The sequence below is a fragment of the Solea senegalensis genome, linkage group LG4 (assembly GCF_019176455.1).
Source record: "Solea senegalensis isolate Sse05_10M linkage group LG4, IFAPA_SoseM_1, whole genome shotgun sequence".
Taxonomy (NCBI): Eukaryota; Metazoa; Chordata; class Actinopteri; order Pleuronectiformes; family Soleidae; genus Solea; species Solea senegalensis.
In genome coordinates, this window is record NC_058024.1 from 24,919,818 (window position 1) to 24,944,593 (window position 24,776).

At 39.8% G+C, this 24,776-nt stretch overlaps 1 protein-coding gene and 1 long non-coding RNA gene across 6 annotated transcripts in view; one reads left to right on the top strand and one right to left on the bottom strand.

Moving 5' to 3' along the window:
* LOC122768191 (butyrophilin-like protein 2) overlaps positions 1 to 24,776 on the bottom strand; it is a 38,423-nt gene that overhangs the window by 11,913 nt on the left and 1,734 nt on the right. The window contains exons 2-4 of one of the 3 annotated variants that reach the window (XM_044024003.1): positions 22,492 to 22,824; positions 17,385 to 17,669; positions 12,039 to 12,113 (exon numbers count right to left, since the gene is read on the bottom strand). The exons of 1 other annotated variant lie outside the window; for it this stretch is intronic. In XM_044024003.1, the coding sequence (XP_043879938.1) occupies positions 12,039 to 12,113; positions 17,385 to 17,669; positions 22,492 to 22,824 (693 nt within the window). Of the gene's footprint in view, positions 1 to 4,549; positions 4,744 to 12,038; positions 12,114 to 17,384; positions 17,670 to 22,491; positions 22,825 to 24,776 lie in introns of those variants that run through there. One more of the 3 variants, XM_044024006.1, reaches the window with a different exon arrangement.
* Positions 78 to 23,053, top strand: LOC122768220. Of its 3 annotated transcripts, none has more exons than XR_006360284.1 (3): positions 78 to 174; positions 3,004 to 3,132; positions 23,003 to 23,053. It is a non-coding gene; the product is annotated as an uncharacterized LOC122768220 (long non-coding RNA). The 3 variants fall into 3 exon arrangements; XR_006360283.1 differs by lacking the exon at positions 23,003 to 23,053 and adding an exon at positions 3,409 to 3,584; XR_006360285.1 differs by lacking the exon at positions 23,003 to 23,053 and adding an exon at positions 3,409 to 3,584 and having other exon boundaries at positions 3,049 to 3,132.

The window sequence follows — 24,776 nt, forward strand, 5'->3', positions numbered from 1 at the left end:
CTGCTCTGGTTTGTGTTTGTGACTCAACATCCACAAGTTTGACTGTCAATGAAATCACAGCAGGGCTCCTCAAGGCTAACATCACTTTAGGTTAAGGTAAGGGATACTTTATTAAGATTAACATCACTTTAGGTTGAGGTAAGGGTTACTTTATTAAGGTTAACATCACTTTAGGTTAAGGGTAACTTTACTAAGGTTAACATCACTTAAGTTAAGGTAAGGGTTACTTTATTAAGGTTAACATAACTTTAGGTTAAGGTAAGGGTTACTTTATTAAGGTTAACATCACTTTAGGTTAAGGTAAGGGTTACTTTATTAAGGTTAACGCACTTTAGGTTAAGGTAAGGGTTACTTTATTAAGGTTAACATCACTTTAGGTTAAGGTAAGGGTCACTTTATTAAGGTTAACATCACTTTAGGTTAAGGTAAGGGTAACTTTATTAAGGTTAACATCACTTTAGGTTAAGGTAAGGGTACTTTACTCACTTTATTTAAGGTAAGGGTAACTTTATTAAGATTAACATCACTTTAGTTTAAGGTAAGGGATACTTTATTAAGGTTAACATCACCAGTGTGCATTTGGACTATCTGGGTATCTCATAGGACTACTGGAATTAAGCTAAGTATCACTTCTGTAGGTCTTTCTTATTTGGTTGCTATTTCATTAATTGCTATTTTATTTAGCTGTGTTGCTTGACTTTAGTGACTTTTGACTTGTCTGTTTAGTTAAGGTGAAAGTTATTTAAGATATTTTGTCTGCTAGGTCAAAGACAAAGTTGTTATTGTTGCTGTTTTGACCTATTTTCTATTGAGCCATCACCATCACCAGGTGAGAAGTTTCACTGGCTACAGGGGAGTGGCCACTCAGCTGCAACCAATCAGCACCTATTCAGGTGTCTTTTAAAAAGCAGCACTCACTTTGAAGCAGCAGCTTCAGCGGCAGACTCCTCAGACGAAGACTCAGGAAGACAAAGACCCTCTGGTTACAAGTCAAGTTCCCTTTCCACTTGGCCACGGGCTGCCCCCCAACAAGGAGGCTAATGAGGCTAAGTACCCGTCTGCAAGTGTTTTTCTACCTTTTCACACATGTGCCTTTTTTCCATTCCTGTTCATGTCTCTTCTCACAGATATTACAAACCTCACAATCACTCACAGCACCACCGTAACCTTTCCTCACTTATCTATCCCACCCGCTCCACACACATCCAACACCTTGTTGCAGGTGGCCTATGGAACTGCCAGTCAGCTACCCGCAAGACTGAGTTCATCTCTGGCTTTGCTACTGAGCAATGTCTGGACTTCCTTGCTCTCACAGAGACTTGGATAACACCCTCTAACACAGCCACCCCTGCGGCTCTCTCCTCTGCCCACTCCTTCTCCCACACACTCAGATCCACTGGAAGAGGTGGCGGGACAGGTCTGCTTATCAACCCCAACTGGACTTTCACTCTTTTCCCACTGCCTCACTTCTCTTCACAGTCGTATGAATTTCATGCTGTAACTGTAACTCACCCAGTAAAACTCATCATTGTTGTCATCTACCGTCCACCAGGCCCATTGGGACACTTCTTGGAGGAACTAGATGTCCTCCTCTCAAACATCCCAGAAAATGGTCCACCACTTGTTCTTCTTGGTGACTTCAACATCCAGTCAGAGAAGTCATCCGATCTACTTCTTCTTCTTTCATCTCTTTCTCTCTCACTTGCTCCTTCTCCACCAACACACAGAGCTGGCAACCACCTTGACCTCATCTTCACCAGAAACTGCTCCACCTCCGACCTCAAGGTAACCCCACTTCATGTCTCTGATCATTTCTTCATTTCCTACTCTCTCCCACTCTCCCGATCTGATGATCTCATCTCATCAGATATTGCACTTGTCCATCGCAACATTCGCTCTCTCTCTCCCTCCTCTCTCTCCTCAACTGTTCTATCAGCACTTCCTTCAGCTGACTCCTTCTCCCTCATGCATCCCAACTCTGCCACAGACACCTTCCTCTCTACTCTGTCCTCCTCTCTTGACTCTCTCTGTCCTCTTACATCACGGCGGGTTCGTAAGTCCTCCCCAGGCCCGTGGTTGTCGGACTCAGTGCGTGCTGAGAGCCACGATACTGGCAGCAGAAAGAATGGAGGAAATCAAAACAGACCAAACCGTCACCCTCGACAACTCTGTGGTAACTCCTTCTCACACCGCAAGGAACCTGGGTGTGACACTTGACGACCATCTCTCCCTCACTGCCAACATTGCTGCAACAGCTAGATCTTGCAGATACATGTTGCACAACATCAGAAGGATTCGGCCTCTTCTAACCCAGAAGGCGGCACAGGTTCTGGTCCAGGCTCTTGTCATCTCACGCTTGGATTACTGCACCTCCCTCCTGGCTGGTCTTCCTGCATGTGCCATACGACCTCTGCAACTCATCCAGAATGCAGCAGCTCGACTGGTCTTCAACTTACCAAAATTCTCCCACACTACACCCCTCCTCCGCTCCCTTCACTGGCTTCCTGTAGCTGCTCACATCCGCTTCAAGACTCTAGTGCTTGCGTTCCATGCTACAAACGGATCCGGTCCAGCCTACATCCAGGACATGATCAAAACCTACACCCTAGCCTGCCCACTCCGCTCTGCATCGACAAACCGGCTTGCTGCTCCCTCACTGAGAGGATCGCAGAGGCACTCGCAGAACTCGAGACCGTTCACTGTCCTCGCTCCCAAATGGTGGAACGATCTCCCCATCGACATCCGGACAGCTGAAAGCCTCCACATCTTCCGACGCCGACTAAAAACACATTTCTTCCGACTCTACCTCGACTAAGACGACAACAAAAAAAAACAAAAAAAAAACTTGTACATTGCACTCATGACTAGCACTTCATAGTTTGATCTACTTGAAGCTCTTACTTACTTCTAGCTCTTATTTGTACTCAAATGTTTAAATGCACTTTTGTAAGTCGCTTTGGATAAAAGCGTCTGCTAAATGACATGTAATGTAATGTAATGTAGGTTAAGGTAAGGGTTACTTTATTAAGATTAATATCATCACTTTAGGTTAAGGTAAGGGATACTTTATTAAGGTTAATATCAATTTAGGTTAAGGTAAGGGATACTTTATTAAGGTTAACATCACTTTAGGTTAAGGTAAGGGCTCACTTTAGGTTAGGAGGGTTACTTTATTGGTTAACATCACTTTAGGTTAAGGTAAGGGTTACTTTATTAAGATTAATATCATCACTTTAGGGTTAGGGTAGGGTTACTTTATTAAGGTTAACATCACTTTAGGATAAGGTAACTTTATTAAGATTAATATCATCACTTTAGGTTAAGGTAAGGGTTACTTTATTAAGATTAATATCATCACTTTAGGTTAAGGTAAGGGTTACCTTATTAAGGTTAACATCATCACTTTAGGTTAAGGTAAGGGATACTTTATTAAGGTTAACATCACTTTAGGTTAAGGTAAGGGATACTTTATTATGGTTAACATCACTTTAGGTTAAGGTAAGGGTAACTTTATTAAGGTTAACATCACTTTAGGTTAAGGTAAGGGTAACTTTATTAAGGTTAACATCACTTTAGGTTAAGGTAAGGGTAACTTCATTAAGGTGAATATCACTTTAGGTTAAGGTAAGGGTTACTTTACTAAGGTTAGCATCACTTTAGGTTAAGGTAAGGGTTACTTTATTAAGATCATCAACACTTTAGGTTAAGGTAAGGGTAACTTTACCAAGGTTAACATCACTTTAGGTTAAGGTAAGGGTTACTTTATTAAGGTTAACATCACTTTAGGTTAAGGTAAGACTAACTTTATTAAGGTTAACTTCACCAGTTTAAGGTAAGGGTATATTTGTTAAGGTTAATATCACTTTATTCAGGAATGAGTAACTTAAATAATGTAAGGGTACATTTACCTTAATGTCAAGTTCACTTTTGTGTCAGTGACGAATACACATGCACACACGTGGACGCAAACACAAACACACACAAAGAAATTAGGTTCTGCCTCATTAGGACCAGGTTTTGGTCTTAGTAGTCCTGACGAGGTCAAAAACCCTGAACTATTACCCTGAAACCATGCCCACTTAAGTTTCTGTTCATATGCAGATATGACGTCATCATTTATGAAATAATAAATACGAGAACACACACACACACACACACACTGGCTTTACAGTTCAACTGATAAATTCTATTATGTGTGTAAAAGAAAGAAGGAAGAAAGGAAAACAGACACAGTGCCACCTGCTGGAGTCAAACCACAGTTTCTGTGTGGATTCACAGTTGAGACAGTGATGTTTAGATAGGATAGAGACCACGCCCTGCATCTCTCTCTCTCACACACACACACAAATGAGGTTCTGCCTCATTAGGACCAGGTTTTTGTCTCCATGAGGACTACTGGTCCTGACAAGGTCAGTGTTTATGACAATGTCCTAAAGAGGCAACAAATACAAGAATACACAAACACTCTGCAGCAGTGACGTCACGCGTACAGTCTCCCTCACGCTCTCTCTCTCACACACACACACACAGACAGTGTTACTTTTCTCACCGCTTTCATCAGCAGTTGTTGAAACGAAACAGACAAACAAGAGGACAAGAAGAAGCTCCATAGTTGTCCGAGTCACGTGATCGTCCATCGTCGCTGTCCGTCACTTTAACGTGTGTGAATAACGAGGGTTCAGCCGCTGCTCTCAAGTACTGACGAAAACACGCCCACCAACCGGAACCCGGACCCACGCACTCAGCATTGGGAGCATAACCAACACTTTCACTTTCCTCCACTTCCGGATATGGTGTATGAAGGATTACAAGTGCCATACAGTGACGCAGCATTTTGTCAATTCCCTACTTATTAATTAGAATTTATTCCTGAATTTATGACATTCCTTGAGTTATTAGTGGGGAAGTGCAGAGTCAGTGTTCATAACTGTGGTTTTCCTGTTTTATTTTGTTCAAAACAAACACAGTGAGTTTTCTCTACAAAGACACGTGGACAACACTTTCACGTCACATGATCAGCACATGAATCCCTCACATCATGATACCCGACACACACGTGAAACTTATCGGTTGCTCCAGTTGAAATATTTTAAATTTGAGTAAAAAAAGTTGCAATTTTTTTGTGTAAATGACATGTCTGATACCTTAACCTTTGTTAATGCTTAATAAAGGTTAACAATTGTTAATAAATGATTCATTACAGTTAAGCAATGCATGTTTTACACTTTAATAAGGGTCACAAGGAGCATTAATAAAGGTAACCTTATCTTAAGTAAAGGTTATTCAGTGTTATTTTACTTAAATTAAGTTTCACTTAAGGGAAACTTTACAGACACAGAATTTATAGTTGAAAACTTGGAATTTCAGAGGCCATGACCTCAGATTTTAAAATGGCCTCATGTGTAGTCTTTGAGTTAAAAGACAGAAACAATCACAACACATTTATTGATTTTTTAATGTTTATTTGTCATATGTAATTCAGTTGTGATAAAACTGTAGAAACTGTACCTGACTGACTCTGGATCAGCGTTACAACTAACACAAACAAGCTGCTCATGGTTTCATTTGTCACTCATAAAACTCAATAAAAACAACAAAAAACAAGGTAAAAATAATAATAAAATAAAAATCACATTATGATTGACTCCTAGATTATTCACATTGGTTTAAATCAGAACAGCATACACACACTGCATATTTCTACTCACTCATCTCACCAACTTGCTCACCCACTCACTCACAGCTAGCCAGCTGCTAGTTTAGTCTTTTAATGTAAATGTAAATGATATATATATATATATATATATATATATATATATTGATAAGTCATTATGTACATTTCCACAACATTTCCAAGTGTTCAGACTGTCACAGTAAATATGTTTCAGTATGTATGATCATGTGACCACCTCTTTAACATGTGACCATCAAACTACTGGAGATTCTTTGGTCTAAGTCACACAAAAAAAATATCAGTGGAATTGTTAAAGTTGGTTCTTAAAGTATCTTCAAAAAACAACAAACAATAACTGCTGAGTGTGATTCTTTATGTTTGAGAACCACTGGTTAAAGTGATGTCACAGGAGTGTGAATAATGGATTCAAGAGGGTCAAATGTCAAACACACAAGTAAACACTCATCCACACACACTTACTGTATATGTGCCAATCACACAATGCTGATTTTTTTTTTACATTGTGATAGAGCTGCGTCATCATGACATCATGATCCTAAATAATCTATAGAAGCTTCAGGTCTTGTCCGCTGTCCTATAGGACATATTTTTAACTCCAGTGTGAGAGACATTTTTCTGATTTTACTATGACATCACTGATGAGACAACGTCACATGATGGCGAATCATTTTCTGACGTGAATTTATGTTTAAAAAATAAAAATAAATAAAATAATAAAAATGTGTGTGTTTTTGGAGCAGATTGTTGTCAACCTTCATCTTCAGTCAATCGTCTTCCAAAAAGTTCTGGATAAAGATTGAGCTTCATGCACGTTTACAACCTTGAAAAAATGACCTTTCACCTTGTGGACACAGGTCAAAGGTCACAGACTGGCCTAATCAGTGGGGACTCTGGACTTTGTTGGTTGACCTGCAACAAGAAAAAGAAACAAAGTGACAGTAAATTAATCCATGTGATGATAAACAGAGAGAAAACACTGTAAACAAGTGTTTGTGTTGTTCTCTAATCTTTATGATTTTAATGAAATATTAAAACATTATTTAAACTTACTGTTATTGCATTTGCATCGCAGAAACCGAACACCAAAAACAACAAGAAGAGTCACAACAACTGCTACAACAACTGCAGTAACAACCATCCCTCCAGTGTAATTCTCTGAAACACAAAGTAACAGATCAATATTAATCATTATCATTTCATATTTTACATTTTCCTTTTAATGAACTCATTATCTCACTCACACTAGAGTGTATTGACAAAAACAGTGATTTTTAGCTCAGAAACACACAGGAGCTGCTGCCCCCGTGTGGTCACTTTGTGTCACAGGTATGTCTGAAGAAAGTTGTTTTATTAGAATACATAATTTTTTACAAAATAACACGTTTGAACCTTACTGATGTGGCAGCAGTGGATCAACAACTCCTGTGAGCTGTGATGTTAAAATCACTCATTTTCTCTATGGGATTTGGTGTGTGAGAGTGAGTGGTTTATAAACAGTTAAATATGTGATCATTCATTCATTCATCAATGGTCTTTCTGTTCTTCTCTGATGATACAATGACAACCTACAAGATGGCAGCAACTCAGCAGCAGCGAGTGGACTACATTAGTGTTTGTATAAGTACTTTCTGAGGCTCCATGAATGCATCTCGTAGCTGCTTGTCTGAGCTCAACATGCTGTGGACCCTGCATTACTGTCACTAACTCTCATGAGGTGGATTTTGTTGTTGTCTGTTTTCTTGGAGAAGTATTGTAAATTATGTCTCATGTAGAAATGTCATTTAAAGTGTGTGTCACAAAGTTTGTGGCTGAAACACGAAAAACAAAATGTTTTCTTTGATCATAAAAGACCTCCCACTCTCCCAATCTGATGATCTCATCTCATCAGATATTGCACTTGTCCGTCGCAACATTCGCTCTCTCTCTCCCTCCTCTCTCTCCTCAACTGTTCTATCAGCACTTCCTTCAGCTGACTCCTTCTCCCTCATGCATCCCAACTCTGCCACAGACACCTTCCTCTCTACTCTGTCCTCCTCTCTTGACTCTCTCTGTCCTCTTACTTCATGGCGGGTTCGTAAGTCCTCCCCAGCCCCGTGGTTGTCGGACTCAGTGCGTGCTGAGAGAGCCACGATACGGGCAGCAGAAAGAATGGAGGAAATCAAAACACCCTGATGACCTGCTTTCCTATCACTCTCTTCTCTCCACCTTCACTGCCTCTATCTCTGCAGCCAAACAATCTTTCTATCAGACTAAAATTCAATCCTCTTTCTCTAACCCCAAAAAACTTTTCTCTATCTTCTCTAACCTCCTTGATCCCCCCCCTCCTTCCTCCCTTCTACCAATTCACTTTGTCAACTACTTCACAAAAAAGGTAGATGACATTCGCTCTTCTTTCTCAACCCCACCTTCTGATCTCACCACTCTACCAACCACAAATTCAGCTCCTTCTCTATCCTCTTTCTCCCCTCTATCTCAGGATCAAGTTCTTTCCCTAATAACCTCTGCCCGCCCCACCTCCTGCCCCCTTGACCCTATCCCCTCTCACCTTCTTCAGTCAATTGCTTCTGATCTTCTTCCTTTCCTCACCCACCTCATTAACACATCTCTGTCATCTGGTTGCTTTCCGGACTCTCTTAAAGAGGCCAGAGTGACCCCCCTCCTTAAAAAACCCACCCTTGACCCGTCTGAAGTAAATAACTACAGACCTGTCTCTCTTCTTCCTTTTCTCTCCAAAACTCTGGAGCGTGCTATCTTTAATCAACTCTCCTCCTACCTTCACCGGAACAACCTTCTTGATCCTCTTCAGTCTGGTTTTAAAGCAGGTCACTCGACCGAAACTGCACTTCTTGCTGTCACTGAGCAACTCCACACTGCCAGGGCTGCCTCTCTCTCCTCTGTGCTCATCCTCTTAGACCTTTCTGCAGCGTTTGACACAGTTAACCACCAGATCCTGACTTCCTCCCTTCAAGAACTAGGTGTCTCAGGCTCTGCACTTACCCTACTCTCGTCCTATCTTCAAAACCGAACATACAGAGTAACCTGGAGAGGATCCGTGTCGGAACCCTGTCCTCTAGCTACTGGGGTCCCTCAGGGTTCTGTCTTGGGCCCTCTTCTCTTCTCTCTATACACCAACTCTCTTGGTTCGGTTATTCGCTCTCATGGTTTTTCCTATCACAGCTACGCCGACGACAACCAACTCATTCTCTCTTTTCTCAGCTCCGACACACAGGTAGCAGAACGGATCTCCGCTTGTCTGACCGACATCTCTCAGTGGATGTCTGACCATCACCTGAAACCCAATCTCGACAAGACTGGGTTTCTTTTTCTCCCACCACAGATCTGACCATCACCCTCGACAACTCTGTGATAACTCCTTCTCATACCGCAAGGAACCTGGGTGTGACACTTGAAGACCATCTCTCCCTCACTGCCAACATTGCTGCAACAGCTAGATCTTGCAGATACATGTTGCACAACATCCGAAGGATACGGCCTCTTCTAACCCAGAAGGCGGCACAGGTTCTGGTCCAGGCTCTTGTCATCTCACGCTTGGATTACTGCACCTCCCTCCTGGCTGGTCTCCCTGCATGTGCCATACGACCTCTGCAGCTCATCCAGAATGCAGCAGCTCGACTGGTCTTCAACCTACCAAAGTTCTCCCACACTACACCACTCCTCCGCTCCCTTCACTGGCTTCCTGTAGCTGCTCGCATCCGCTTCAAGACTCTAGTGCTTGCGTTCCATGCTACAAACGGATCCGGTCCAGCCTACATCCAGGACATGATCAAAACCTACACCCCGGCCCGCCCACTCCGCTCTGCATCGGCAAACCGGCTCGCTGCCCCCTCACTGAGAGGATCACAGAGGCACTCGCAGAACTCGAGACTGTTCACTGTCCTCGCTCCCAAATGGTGGAACAATCTCCCCATCGACATCCGGACAGCTGAAAGCCTCCACATCTTCCACCGCTGACGAAAAACACATTTCCTCCGACTCTACCTCGACTAAGACGACGACAAAAAAACAAAAAAAAACTTGCTTATACGTCGCACTTATGACTAGCACTTTATAGTTTGGCTTACTTGAAGCTCTTACTTACTTACTTCCAGCTCTTGTTTGTACCTAAATGTTTAAATGCACTTATTGTAAGTCGCTTTGGATAAAAGTGTCTGCTAAATGACATGTAATGTAATGTAATGTAATGTAAAGATCGCTGTTACGGCCTCTGCTGTTTTGGGTTTGTTGTTTGTGTGTTGTCCCCAGGATGCAACGGTGTGCGAGTGCCCGTCTCCGATTGTTCCCCTGTCTGGAAGCTTAGACGTGTCTATTCTCCACTGCCAATCAGAGGAGCCCAATTGCTGTGATGCCGTAACTTCCCTTATTTAACCCGCAGCCATTGGAGCATCAGGGCGGCTCGTTTTGTGTGTTACTGAGCTCGAGAGAAGCGTATGTTACCTGGTGTTAATTCGATAATGATATTTGTGGAGGTCAGTTTCGTTGTTGCGGGGACTGGGCAGAGTTTAGTGGGGGAAAACACTGATTTACACGCAGACAATTTCTGTAACGCACATTAGTTTAGGGGTGCTGTTCTTGTGTGTATTTTGGTTTTTAGTGAGCAGTATAGTTAGTGAGGTTTTCCTTAATCGCTTCTTTTTTTTAACCTAGGCTCCAGGTTAGAGAGTTCTCCTTTTGTTCTATTTATTGATTTGAACAGCATCCACTTGCCCTTTGTGTCCTGTTAATACCTCACCTCCTTTTGTTTGTTGAAACAATTTGAAATTATAATTAATAAATAACTTTCTTCACAATGAAGTTTGTGAGAAAAGACAAACGGTGTTGGATGTGTAAGAGTGCGTGCGTGCGTGTTTCCCTCCTCATCCTGTCATTCTTCCTCTTCTCTGTACAATAATGAAGTTGAGTCTCATAACTAATCTGACTAGTTATAATAATCATAGAAAAATGAAATCACACATTGCGTCGTTTAGGGGTTGGCGGTATACCAGTGTCATAGTCAGCACCGGTGTGACATTGCGCCATGATATGGATTTTGCAATACCGTCAATACCGTGATAAATCAATTGAGCGCCAATAATCTCCTAATTCTAAATAATAATGCATTACATTTTCTTCAAACTTTCAGTGGTCTGAATATCTGTCCTTATATACTGTATATCTTGTTGCAAATAAAAAAGTAAAACCTATTCGGTGGTAAAAGGGGAGTGGCCATTAAATTAGCGTAACAAGCACTTGGGTAATCAATAAAGAAACAACTGCTCAAACATCGCCAAGAAAGGTCGGGTCAATAATATCTGAAAAAGGATGAGTGGAGTGTTGGAACGAGAGGGAGAGACCGAGGCCGCTGGAAGTTGCGCAGCAGATGCCTCCAGACCGCCTTCTTCCCCGAAGACCACACCGGAGCAATAATTGCGTTAGGATGCACTTTCTGACTGGTGCTTGGATGAAGCGCGTCTGATGTGCATGACAACTGACAGCGGTGCAAACATGGTGCGCGCTCTGGAAATAAATAACACGAGACTCGCATGTTTTGGACACAGACTGTACAACGCTATTGGTAAGTTACACTATGTAAACCTAACATTTCATATTCAGAAAATTTGTCAAGTCCTTTTCTGTTTGTATTAAAAAAAGAAAACAAAAACAAATTTAAGGCCACCACATTAGTATTGTATTGTTCGTTGTTAGTATTGTTTAGCCGTGATACCCCTGGGGACCGGATCAGAAAGGAAAAAAAACCTACAAATATCAGATTAGAATATTATTAAAAAATATGTACTCTCCCAAAACCTACCAAAAAAAGTAATACCGTGATATTATATCGTCACCGTTCAAAAGATGAAAAATACCGTGATATTAATTTTAGGTCATATCGCCCACCCCTAGCGTTGTTTTTCCCAAATTCACAAAGGATTTCAAGGAGCCGTGAAAACCCTGACATACTGGTGCTATCCCAGTCTAGCAGTGAGTTGAGCAGTGATGTCTCCTCTCTGTCCCTCTGAGTCTCATGTGGGTGAAGTCAAACAGTGAACAACATAAATGTGTCACAACTGTTACATAATCACACTGAAGGAGATGATTTTAGAAATGGAAAATTATCTGATTATAAAAAGAAACTCACCAGGAACGACCCGGACAAGTGTCTCAGTATAAATCTTATGATTGATTTCCTCCTGTGTGGCGACACACTGATAGTAGTCAGTCTTGGTCACAGTAGTTTGAAGGATGACGTCGTAGCGGTCTCCTCTTTCAGAAACCTGTGGTTCTTCAGCAGGAACAATGTTTCCAGCTCTGTCCTTCCACTGGACAATTGGTTTTGGAAAAGCACCAAGAACTTCACACTGAAGCTGAACTCCATTATCTGTTTCACTGAGTGTTATGATGTACGGCTTTGGAGCTGCACCTATGAACATAAACAATGATATAAGGAAATAATAATTCATGTTTACAAAAGTATAAAAATCTGATCTAATATCTGTAAAATCTGATTTGAACTGTTATTTAAAGCAGATGATCCATGTTGTGTTATTAATTAGAAACATAACTATCCTGACTTGTTTTTCAAAAAACATTTTATAAACTATTGTAAAACTTTATCACTCGAAATTTAATGTGTTACATGGTATAAACCACATCAATTATTATATTTAATGGAAAATAAATTGTACTTTTGGGGAGTTTGGGTGATCAGAGTTTGTGCTGGAGAGAACAAACTGACTGAGCTGAACTGAAAATTAATAAATCTATTGTCATAAAAGTTTTGTTTTTGTTTACACAACCTGTCTTTTAACTGTTTATAATCTTTATATAATGTGATTTATCTCTATTTTTTCTTATTGTAATATAGTTTAGGTAAGTAAATTTCCAACTATTCTTCATTAAAGTTTGGTTCTTCAGAAACGTTTTGTTTGGACGTCGACTCAATTAGAGTCTCACGTCAGATTCTGACTCTTTGTGATATTAATATTTTCCAAACATGTTTATTTTATTTACAAGTTATTGTCAAATGAAGGTAATATTCCTGATCAGTTTAAGACAAACAGATCACATTCTTACTCAACATGTAAATCAAGAAAAACTCCATCTTCCCAAGTTTCTCACTGTGAAATTTATCTTTTTATTTTTATTTTTTTATATACACGATATTGAGTAAAAGTAATGAAACTAAACTACAGATTAGAGGTGCAGTGTCCGTTACCATGGTGATTTAAGAAGTGAAGCAGCTTCACAGGCTTAAAAAAGCCAGAGTTAAAGCTGAACTGACATCAATAAGCACAGATCCTGCTTCATAGTAAAGAGCACAGAATCTTCCTGTTCACTTCCACTCTGCATCAGTGGATCAGTGTGTTTCATAGACATAAACAAACAGAAACACAAATGTAGAGAAGTTGAAGCCGGTTTCACAGAACATGACTAGGCAAATAACAACAAAAAAACACCTTCACAACAAAAATCACAACAGAAACACAGTGAAGACGATCGAATCACGTCTGGATTTATCATCACTTTCTACTGATACAAGAAAAATCACATGAAGTTAGACATTCTAACTTAATAAAGATTAATACCAACAATAAAATAGAGTCAAATAATACCACTTTTAAATGTGGACTATTAAATATAAGGTCTCTCTCCTCAAAATCTGTTTTAATAAATGATCTCATTTCTGACAATTGTATTGATTTATTCTGTGTAACTGAAACTTGGTTACATGAAGACGATTACGTCAGTCTAAATGAATCAACTCCACCCACTCATGCCAATACCCATATTCCTAGAAGCTCAGGCCGAGGAGGAGGAGTAGCAGCCATTTTTAATACTAGATTATTAATCAATCCCAAGCCCAAACCAGGATATTCATGGTTTGAAAGCCTTATTCTTAATCTATCTCATCCTAGTTGTAAATCACAGAAACCAATTATAATAGTCACAGTTTATCGTCCACCTGCACCTTATTCAGAGTTTCTATCAGAGTTCTCTGAGTTCTTATCTGAGTTGGTGCTTAAAACAGATCAAATCATAATTGTAGGGGATTTCAACATCCATGTAGATGTTGACCGTGATAGTCTTAGCTGCGCATTTAACTCGCTGTTGGAATCAATAGGTTTTATTCAACACGTTAATGAACCAACAAATTGCCTTAATCACACCCTCGACCTTGTTTTAACTTATGGTATTGATATTGATAATTTAAACATAGTTCCTCAAAACCCTCTCCTTACTGATCATTATTTACTCACATTTAATTGTACAATAATGAACTACAATAACATAAATAAGAAATACTGTCTGATAATAATATGAATATATTCAAAGAGACAGTGCAACCTTTATTTAACTCAGTGCCATATGTCAGTACATCTGAAGGTACCTTTTGTGATTTTACTCCCGCCCTCATAGATAACCTTGTTGATAGTACAGCAGCCTCACTGCGTACTACATTAGATCGTGTTGCCCCTCTGAAAAAGAAAGTGGTGAATCAGATGAGACGAGCACCATGGTTTAACTCCAATACTCGTGCTCTTAAACAGACGTCCCTCATATTGGGACTGACTCATCTTCTAGCACAAGAGCTTTAGAAGCACCAGGTGCACAGTTAGACAGTTTCTCCCCTATAGATCTCCCTGAGTTAACATCATTAGTTTCATCATCTAAACCATCAACCTGTCAGTTAGATCCTATCCCCACCAAACTGTTTAAAGATGTGTTTCCTTTAATTAACAACTCTATATTAACTCAATTCTAAAATCTTAGAAAAGGCAGTTGCTAATCAATTATGTGAATATCTGCGCATTAATGGCCTGTTTGAAGATTTTCAGTCAGGTTTTAGATTAAACCATAGCACAGAAACGGCACTAGTTAAAGTTAGTAATGATCTTCTCTTGGCGTCAGATAATGGTCTAGTTTCTTTACTTGTCCTGTTAGATCTTAGTGCTGCATTTGACACCATTGATCATGATATTCTACTGCAGAGATTGGAGCAGACTCTTGGTATCACAGGTGCTGCCCTCTGCTGGTTTAAATCATACTTATCTGATAGATTCCAGTTTGTTCACGTTAATGATAAAGCCTCACTACAAACAAAAGTTAATTGTGGAGTTCCACAAGGCTCAGTGCTTGGGCCTATACTTCTTACCTTATATATGCTTCCTCTAGGGAACATTATTAGAAAGCACAACGTACACTTTCATTGTTATGCAGATGACACACAGCTATATGTATCAATGAGGCCGGATGAAATAAATCAGGTTGTTCAACTCCAGGAATGTCTCAGAGACATTAAGTCCTGGATGACCTGTAACTTTCTACTTTTAAACTTTTATACTCGGCCCTAAACACCTCAGAGAAAAACTTTCTGATCACATTGTCACTTTAGATGACATCACCATGGCTTCCAGTTCCACTGTGAGGAACCTTGGAGTTACTTTTGACCAGGAAATGTCATTTGATTCACACATAAAACTCATTTCCAGAACAGCCTTCTTCCACCTGCGGAAAATTATGAAAATTAGAAACATTCTGTCTTTACAGGATGCTGAAAAACTAGTTCATGCTTTTGTCTATCTAATCTAGATTAGATTACTGTAACTCCTTATTATCAGGATGTTCTAACAAGTGTGTTAGAACCCTTCAGTTCATTCAAAATGCTGCAGCACGAGTTCTGACAGGAACTAGAAAGAGAGACCATATAACTCCAGTGTTAGCTTCTCTACACTGGCTCCCTGTACAGTTTAGAATTCAATTTATAATCTTCCTCACGCACAAAGCACTTAATGGTCAGGCCCCTTCATACCTGAAAGACCTAGTCTTACCCTATCACCCTAACAGACCACTTAGGTCACAAAATACAGGTTTACTTGTGGTTCCCAGAGTCTGTAAGAGCAGAATGGGAGGCAGAGCCTTTAGTTACCAGGCTCCTCCTCTTCCGTGGAACCAGCTTCCAATGGCAGTTCAGGAGGTGGAGCCTCTCTTTGTATTTAAAGTTAGACTTAAAACTTTCCTTTTTGATAAAGCTTATAGTTAGAGCTGGTTCAGGGAAACCTGGACCATCTCTTAGTTATGCTGCTATAGAACTAAACTGCTGGGGGATTTTCCTGTGGTACACGCACATTCACTCTCTCACACTCAGGGTATGAATATGACTTTTTATATGTCATTAACCTTGTCTCTTTCTCTCCCTAGTTTGTGTCCTTCCTTCCTTCCCTCTCTCTCTCTCTGTATTCTCATCTTGCAGGTTGCAGGATCCAGATCCAGTTTTCGAGGCTATCCATATCATACATATCATCACCATTATTATTGTGCTATAATTAAAAGTCAATATCATTAACCGTATAAACTTGTAACTTGATACAGTTGATGTGTATCTGCTCCTGGTCTCTCTCTCTCTTCTGTCTCTACCTCATCTCCCTCTTGTCCTTTCTCTCCCCCCATTTTCTGTCCCCCACCTCTCCACTGTCCCCCATTTTTCCTTTCACCCCAACCGGTCGAGGCAGATGACCGCACATCTCTGAGCCTGGTTCTGTCAGAGATTTCTTCTTCTGTTAAGAGGGAGTTTTTTCTCTCCACTGATGCCTAGTGTTTGCTCATTGTGTGAACTGTTGGGGTTCTCTGCTCTCTTTGATGTTGTCTATGTACAGAGCCTTGAGATCAAGTATGTTATGATTTGGCGCTATACAAATAAAATTGAATTGAATTGAAAGTCTGTTGACGACACACGTGTGAAGATATAAACAACATTATCTTTGAAGTTAAAATGTGATAAAACATGAAATATGTGGTGCTGTTCTGAAAACATGTTGAATTTAAATCACGTTTAAAAAAATGAACAAACGTAAACAACATTTTCTATTTTACTAAAACTAATATAAAATATGAAACACTGAGTCTGTTAAAACACAATGTTTTCTTTGTGTTCTCAGTGACACGTTCACTCAGTGTTCACTTAATTAGGTACACCAGTACAATCTGATGCTGTTCTGCCATAGACTGCCAATGACCTGTTAATCAATTTAATCAATTACTGAATTAATCTATGCTGAGTTTTTTTTGAAGAATTGAAAGTTCGTAAAGTTTTTATCTTCTTAAATGTGAATATTTTCTGGTGTCTTTGCTCAAAATAACAAAAAACATTATTAAAATTGATTAGTTTTGGTTTGTGAACAAACTTGAGCAGAGTCTCCTGTGATGATGAAGTTTGTTGTGATTCTTGAATGAGTTACCTCTTCTTAGTTATCCTAAATTTAAAGTGATCTTAACCTTAATAACATAACCCTTACCTTAATCTAAAGTGATCTTAACCTTGATAAAATTTACCCCTACCTGAACCTAAAGCGATCTTAACGTTAATAACATTACCCTTACCTTAACCTAAAGTTTTCTTCTGTGGAGGACAGCAGCTGAAAACAGATGGAACTGGAGTGTGGAGAGCCCCAGCATTTATTTTTATTTACTTATAAACCACACATTTGTTCATGTTTCATCGTTTTTAAATTAAATCCTCTGAACAACATCACATATTTTTACAGATCAATCCAGCTTTGATGAGACGAAAGCTGAATTTACATGTCCACACGGTCTTCATTGTTCTGATTTTACATTCACACTTCTTCATTACACTTTAGTCTCAACATGAGTTAAGTATCTGTATTATAAAATACAAAACAAAAAACCTCACCTGGGACAGGAATAGACACATACGTCTCCTCAGAAACCCGGTGTTTGATTTCCTCCTGTGTGGCAACACACTGATAGTAGTCAGTCTTGGTCACAGTAGTTTGAAGGATGATGTCGTAGCTGCCTCCTCTTTCAGAAACCTGTGGTTTTTCTGCAGGAATAATGTTTCCAGCTCTGTCCTGCCACTGGACAACTGGTTTTGGAAAAGCCCCAAGAACTTCACACTGAAGCTGAATCCCATCCTCATTTTCACCTAGTGCCCTGATAAATGGCTTTGGAGCTGCACCTGTGAACACAGTTTGATAGAAAACATGGGATGGACAAAATAAGACATTTGGGAACATCATTTCCAGGTTTGAGAAACATCAATCAACATTTACTGACATTTCATCGACCAAACAAATAGTTATCGAGAAAATAACTGATAGAATAAAATAATCATTAGTGACAGCCCTATCTTACACATCATTAGTTTAGTTCAACATCCAGAACTAAACATTTTAACATCTTCTCACTACAGAAACTCATATCAGAAACGTTAGGGCTGTGCAATGCAAAATAATAATCTTCAATAGCGATGACACATAGGGTCAGTATAAACTGATATGTTTATTCATTGTCACAAACAAACGCTGGGATATAAGACGTAGAGCTACTTTGTTTTTTGCAGCATGTGTGAAAAAGTGTCCATAAATACGTTTAAAACCCAAATTTATTCAGATTTGGCTTAAGAGCAAATATAAACAATAATATTTTACATCAAGTCTATCATAACAATTTTGGTAATAGTCATGTGATAACAGAAACAAATATTAACACACAAATATTTATTTATTTGATTTGAAACTTAAATTTAAAAAGAAATCACGTTAAAGGTGTGGTAAATATATCAACATAGATTCTTGAAGTTCTGTGCTTCAACACTATTCTTATATCATTGAGAAATAAGTGAATTATGTTAAAAAGTTGTGTTTTAAACTGAGCTGGTGATATCTTCCTCTGCATCATATTTTATATTTTATCAATGAAAGAAGCAAAATTAAAAACCTCAGAGTCAAAAATGAAAGTGTTGATTTATGTCAACAAAACTAAACTTTTTAACATGTGAACTTTGATCTGAAAACCTAAAAGCAGCTCAGACTCACCTGAGATGTCGGGTCTGTTTTTAAGACAGGATCTAAAATGGGGAAATATAACATTAGTGTCTGTGTGACATCATACATTTAACAAAAATTGTGATCATGGAAAAAAACAATATACATTTATAACACAAAATGGAGGTAAAAAAAACAACAAAGTGGTTTAAGTGTGCAGCACATTTACAGATGAGACTGGTTTGAGTCAGTAAACACATCACACAGCTTTCTGCTGTCAGTCACAAACCTGCTCATGATTCATTCATTTATACACAAATACATTTACAATATTCATTGTGTCAACATCAGGGATGTGATGATTCACAATTTCATCTCATATGACAATAAAAATCTGTCGCAATAAAGTGATCGTCGTCATTTCGTGGAAAATCGTAAACAGGTCAATCTGTTAATATTTAACTTGACTGACTTGGAAATGTCTGTTCTTATCAACAGAAATTCATATTGTTTTATTTTCAACAGCCACAAGAGGGAGCCTGTGTCTTTTCATTCATTACAGACTTCACTAAAAACTATGGATCAGATCTATGATTCAAATATAACTGTTCATATATATAATATTTATAATAACAAAATATTATAGGATAAAAAGATTTCAGTGTGCCATGTCAGTGTGCATTTGGACTATCTGGGTATCTCATAGGACTACTGGAATTAAGCTAAGTATCACTTCTGTAGGTCTTTCTTATTTGGTTGCTATTTCATTAATTGCTATTTTATTTAGCTGTGTTGCTTGACTTTAGTGACTTTTGACTTGTCTGTTTAGTTAAGGTGAAAGTTATTTAAGATATTTTGTCTGCTAGGTCAAAGACAAAGTTGTTATTGTTGCTGTTTTGACCTATTTTCTATTGAGCCATCACCATCACCAGGTGAGAAGTTTCACTGGCTACAGGGGAGTGGCCACTCAGCTGCAACCAATCAGCACCTATTCAGGTGTCTTTTAAAAAGCAGCACTCACTTTGAAGCAGCAGCTTCAGCGGCAGACTCCTCAGACGAAGACTCAGGAAGACAAAGACCCTCTGGTTACAAGTCAAGTTCCCTTTCCACTTGGCCACGGGCTGCCCCCCAACAAGGAGGCTAATGAGGCTAAGTACCCGTCTGCAAGTGTTTTTCTACCTTTTCACACATGTGCCTTTTTTCCATTCCTGTTCATGTCTCTTCTCACAGATATTACAAACCTCACAATCACTCACAGCACCACCGTAACCTTTCCTCACTTATCTATCCCACCCGCTCCACACACATCCAACACCTTGTTGCAGGTGGCCTATGGAACTGCCAGTCAGCTACCCGCAAGACTGAGTTCATCTCTGGCTTTGCTACTGAGCAATGTCTGGACTTCCTTGCTCTCACAGAGACTTGGATAACACCCTCTAACACAGCCACCCCTGCGGCTCTCTCCTCTGCCCACTCCTTCTCCCACACACTCAGATCCACTGGAAGAGGTGGCGGGACAGGTCTGCTTATCAACCCCAACTGGACTTTCACTCTTTTCCCACTGCCTCACTTCTCTTCACAGTCGTATGAATTTCATGCTGTAACTGTAACTCACCCAGTAAAACTCATCATTGTTGTCATCTACCGTCCACCAGCCCATTGGGACACTTCTTGGAGGAACTAGATGTCCTCCTCTCAAACATCCCAGAAAATGGTCCACCACTTGTTCTTCTTGGTGACTTCAACATCCAGTCAGAGAAGTCATCCGATCTACTTCTTCTTCTTTCATCTCTTTCTCTCTCACTTGCTCCTTCTCCACCAACACACAGAGCTGGCAACCACCTTGACCTCATCTTCACCAGAAACTGCTCCACCTCCGACCTCAAGGTAACCCCACTTCATGTCTCTGATCATTTCTTCATTTCCTACTCTCTCCCACTCTCCCGATCTGATGATCTCATCTCATCAGATATTGCACTTGTCCATCGCAACATTCGCTCTCTCTCTCCCTCCTCTCTCTCCTCAACTGTTCTATCAGCACTTCCTTCAGCTGACTCCTTCTCCCTCATGCATCCCAACTCTGCCACAGACACCTTCCTCTCTACTCTGTCCTCCTCTCTTGACTCTCTCTGTCCTCTTACATCACGGCGGGTTCGTAAGTCCTCCCCAGGCCCGTGGTTGTCGGACTCAGTGCGTGCTGAGAGCCACGATACTGGCAGCAGAAAGAATGGAGGAAATCAAAACAGACCAAACCGTCACCCTCGACAACTCTGTGGTAACTCCTTCTCACACCGCAAGGAACCTGGGTGTGACACTTGACGACCATCTCTCCCTCACTGCCAACATTGCTGCAACAGCTAGATCTTGCAGATACATGTTGCACAACATCAGAAGGATTCGGCCTCTTCTAACCCAGAAGGCGGCACAGGTTCTGGTCCAGGCTCTTGTCATCTCACGCTTGGATTACTGCAATTCCCTCCTGGCTGGTCTCCCTGCATGTGCCATACGACCTCTGCAACTCATCCAGAATGCAGCAGCTCGACTGGTCTTCAACTTACCAAAGTTCTCCCACACTACACCCCTCCTCCGCTCCCTTCACTGGCTTCCTGTAGCTGCTCACATCCGCTTCAAGACTCTAGTGCTTGCGTTCCATGCTACAAACGGATCCGGTCCAGCCTACATCCAGGACATGATCAAAACCTACACCCCAGCCCGCCCACTCCGCTCTGCATCGACAAACCAGCTCGCTGCCCCCTCACTGAGAGGATCGCAGAGGCACTCGCAGAACTCGAGACTGTTCACTGTCCTCGCTCCCAAATGGTGGAACAATCTCCCCATCAACATCCGGACAGCGGAAAGCCTCCACATCTTCCGACACCGACTAAAAACACATTTCTTCCGACTCTACCTCGACTAAGACGACAAAAAAAAAAAACCTTGTACATCGCACTTATGACTAGCACTTTATAGTTTGGTTTACTTGAAGCTCTTACTTACTTCTAGCTCTTATTTGTACCCAAATGTTTAAATGCACTTTTGTAAGTCGCTTTGGATAAAAGCGTCTGCTAAATGACATGTAATGTAATGTTAAGAGTTTAAAACTGATTTATTACAAAAAAATTTGAATCTTATTTATTTTGTTCAAAATAATTGTGACATAAAACTTTCATATTGTCCCACATCTACTAAAGGTCATGACCTCAGAATATTTTGCCTGTCCTCCACTGTTTTCCTGTTAACATCAGGACTTTATCTGCAGCGTTAATGATCACAATCTGCATTCACTTCCTGGTCACATGACTCAGCAGTAGACGCAAAAATAACACTGGGTTGTCAATCTATAGGGTAAATTTATGAAGGATAAGATCACGTTATTAAGGTGAGGGCAATGTTATTTAGGTTAAGAGCTATTAATTAAGGCTAAAGTTATTAAGGTGAGGGTAAAGATATTCAGATTAAGATAACTTTGTTCAGGTTAAGGTAAATTAAGATTAAGGTAACTATTCAGGTTAAGGTAATTTAAGGTTAAGGTAACTTCATTCAGATCACTTAATTAAAGGTAACTTTAATAAGGTAAGAGTAAAGTTATTAAGGTTAGTATCACTTTATTAAAGTTAAACTAACTGTATTCAGATTAAGATCACTTCAATAATAAAATAATAATAAGGTCAATTTTTAAGGTTAAATTAGCTTTATCAAAGTTAAGGTAAAGGTAATAGTTGAATGTCTTATGTGTTTTGGTGTCAAAAAGACATAAAATAATGGAGATGCTTTAAAAGGAAGGTAAGATGTGGTCACTGCTAGAAATTCATGAAAGATTAAATCAGATTTTTGTAATTGTGATAAAAACAACACTTGAACAACAATGTTGTTGACTAACTGAAGAGAACTCACAGCCTGGTCCATGACAGATGTGTCCTTCTAACCTTTTAAAGACAATTTGACGACTTGAACCAGTCCCGTCTGTAAATGATGATCTTTTAGTTTTTGTCTGTGTTGAATGGAAACACTCACCAACAACAAGAACAATGTGTGATCTTCTGCGTGGCTGATGAAAGGGAAAATCACAGGTGTAGCTTCCACTGTCAGTCACCTTTGTTGGTCTGATAACTACAGAGGCGTTACCGACATCCAGCTGCTGTGCAAAATGAAAGACTCGTCCTCTGAAGTCGGGGTCTTGGTTTGTGGGGTTGTTGTTGTAGTGAGTGCCCCGATTGTACATGAACACCTCCTTCTGACCGTCCTTCTTCCAGTCAAACAGCTCCTGCTTGATGCTCCTGCTGCCCAAGGAACAGCTTAAAACTGCATCGTCCCCTTCTCTCACCACCATGTTGATGACGACTGGAGCTGGAAGACACATCAGTTCACACGCAGAGTAATCAGATTACACTTGTCCACCACAGTCAGATTTAGATTTACTGTTTGTTCTGCTCTGGTTTGTGTTTGTGACTCAACATCCACAAGTTTGACTGTCAATGAAATCACTGAGTCACAGCGGGGCTCCTCAAGGCTAACATCACTTTAGGTTAAGGTAAGGGTTACTTTATTAAGGTTAACATCACTTTAGGTTAAGGTAAGGGTTACTTTATTAAGGTTTAAATCACTTTTAGGGTAAGGAAAGGGTTACTTTATTAAGGTTAAAATCACTTTTAGGGTAAGGTAAGGGTTACTTTTACTAAGTTTAACATCACTTTAGGTTAAGGTAAGGGTTACTTATATGAAGGTTAACATCACTTTAGGTTAAGGTAAGGGTTACTTTTACTAAGTTTAGCATCACTTTAGGTTAAGGTAAGGGTTACTTATATGAAGGTTAACATCACTTTAGGTTAAGGTAAAGGTTACTTTTACTAAGTTTAACATCACTTTAGGTTAAGGTAAGGGGTTACTTATATGAAGGTTAACATCACTTTAGGTTAAGGTAAGGGTTACTTTTACTAAGTTTAACATCACTTTAGGTTAAGGTAGGGTTACTTATATGAAGGTTAACATCACTTTAGGTTAAGGTAAGGTTACTTTTACCAAGTTAACATCACTTTAGGTTAAGGGGTTACTTTATTAAGGCTAACATACTTATACATACTTTACTTTTACTAAGTTTAGCATACTTTAGGTTAAGGTAAGGTTACTTTATTAAGGCTAACATCACTTTAGATGAAGGGGTAGCTTTATTAAAGGTTAACATCACTTTAAGGTTAAGGTAAGGGTAACTTTATTAAGATTAACATCACTTTAGGTTAAGGTAAGGTTTACTTTTACTAAGGTTAACATCACTTTACGTTGAGGTAACTTTAGGTTAAGGTAAGGGATACTTTATTAAGTTTAAGATCATCACTTTAGGTTAAGGTAAGGTTTACTTTTACTAAGGTTAACATCACTTTAGGTTAAGGTAAGGGTAACTTTATTAAGGTTAAGGGTAACTTTGACATTACATTACATGTCATTTAGTAGACGCTTTTATCCAAATCAGCCAGGGGTGGAGTCGAACTTGCGACCATTGCGACCATGATGTCATTCGCACACAGGGTACCGGTCTTAATATGGTTAAGACCGGTTAATATGGTTAACATCACTTTAGGTTAAGTAACGGGTAACTTTAATAAGGTTAAGATCACTTTTGTAAGTTGGGTTAAAAACCCTGAACTATCCCTTTAACAGCAGAGGCAATGAAACTACGGCCACTTAAGTTTCTGTTCACCTGCAGATATAACGTTATCAGGTTTGAAAAAATAAATTTGAGAACACACTCATGGAAAACACACACACACACACACACACACACATTGGTTGTACAGTTCAACTGAATCCTCCTTAGCACTGGACGTGTCCCAGCCACTTTTAAACACGCTGTTGTGCAGCCGCTTATCAAAAAGAAAAATCTGGACCCCTCAGTGCTCTCAAACTTCAGGCCAATTTCTAAACTAAAAAGTGTTTTTTATTCAGATCCAATCATTCCTGGTGGCCAATGACATCTATGAAAAGTTTCAGTCTGGCTTTAAACCATGTCATAGCACTGAGACATTATTGCTGACAGTTTTCAATGACCTGATGGTAACCATTGACTCAGGAAGCTCAGCTGTGCTAGTGCTCCTTGATTTGACTGCTGCTTTTGATACTGCAGATCATGGGATCCTCTTGGCACGACTGGAGCAGTGGGTGAGTATTACAGGCTCTGTGGAGTGGCTCAGTGGTTAAGACCGGTACCCTATGTCCAAAAAACATCATAGTCGCAATGGTCGCAAGTTCAATTCCACCCCTCACTGACTGTACTCAATTCCACTGTAAGTCGCTTTGGATAAAAG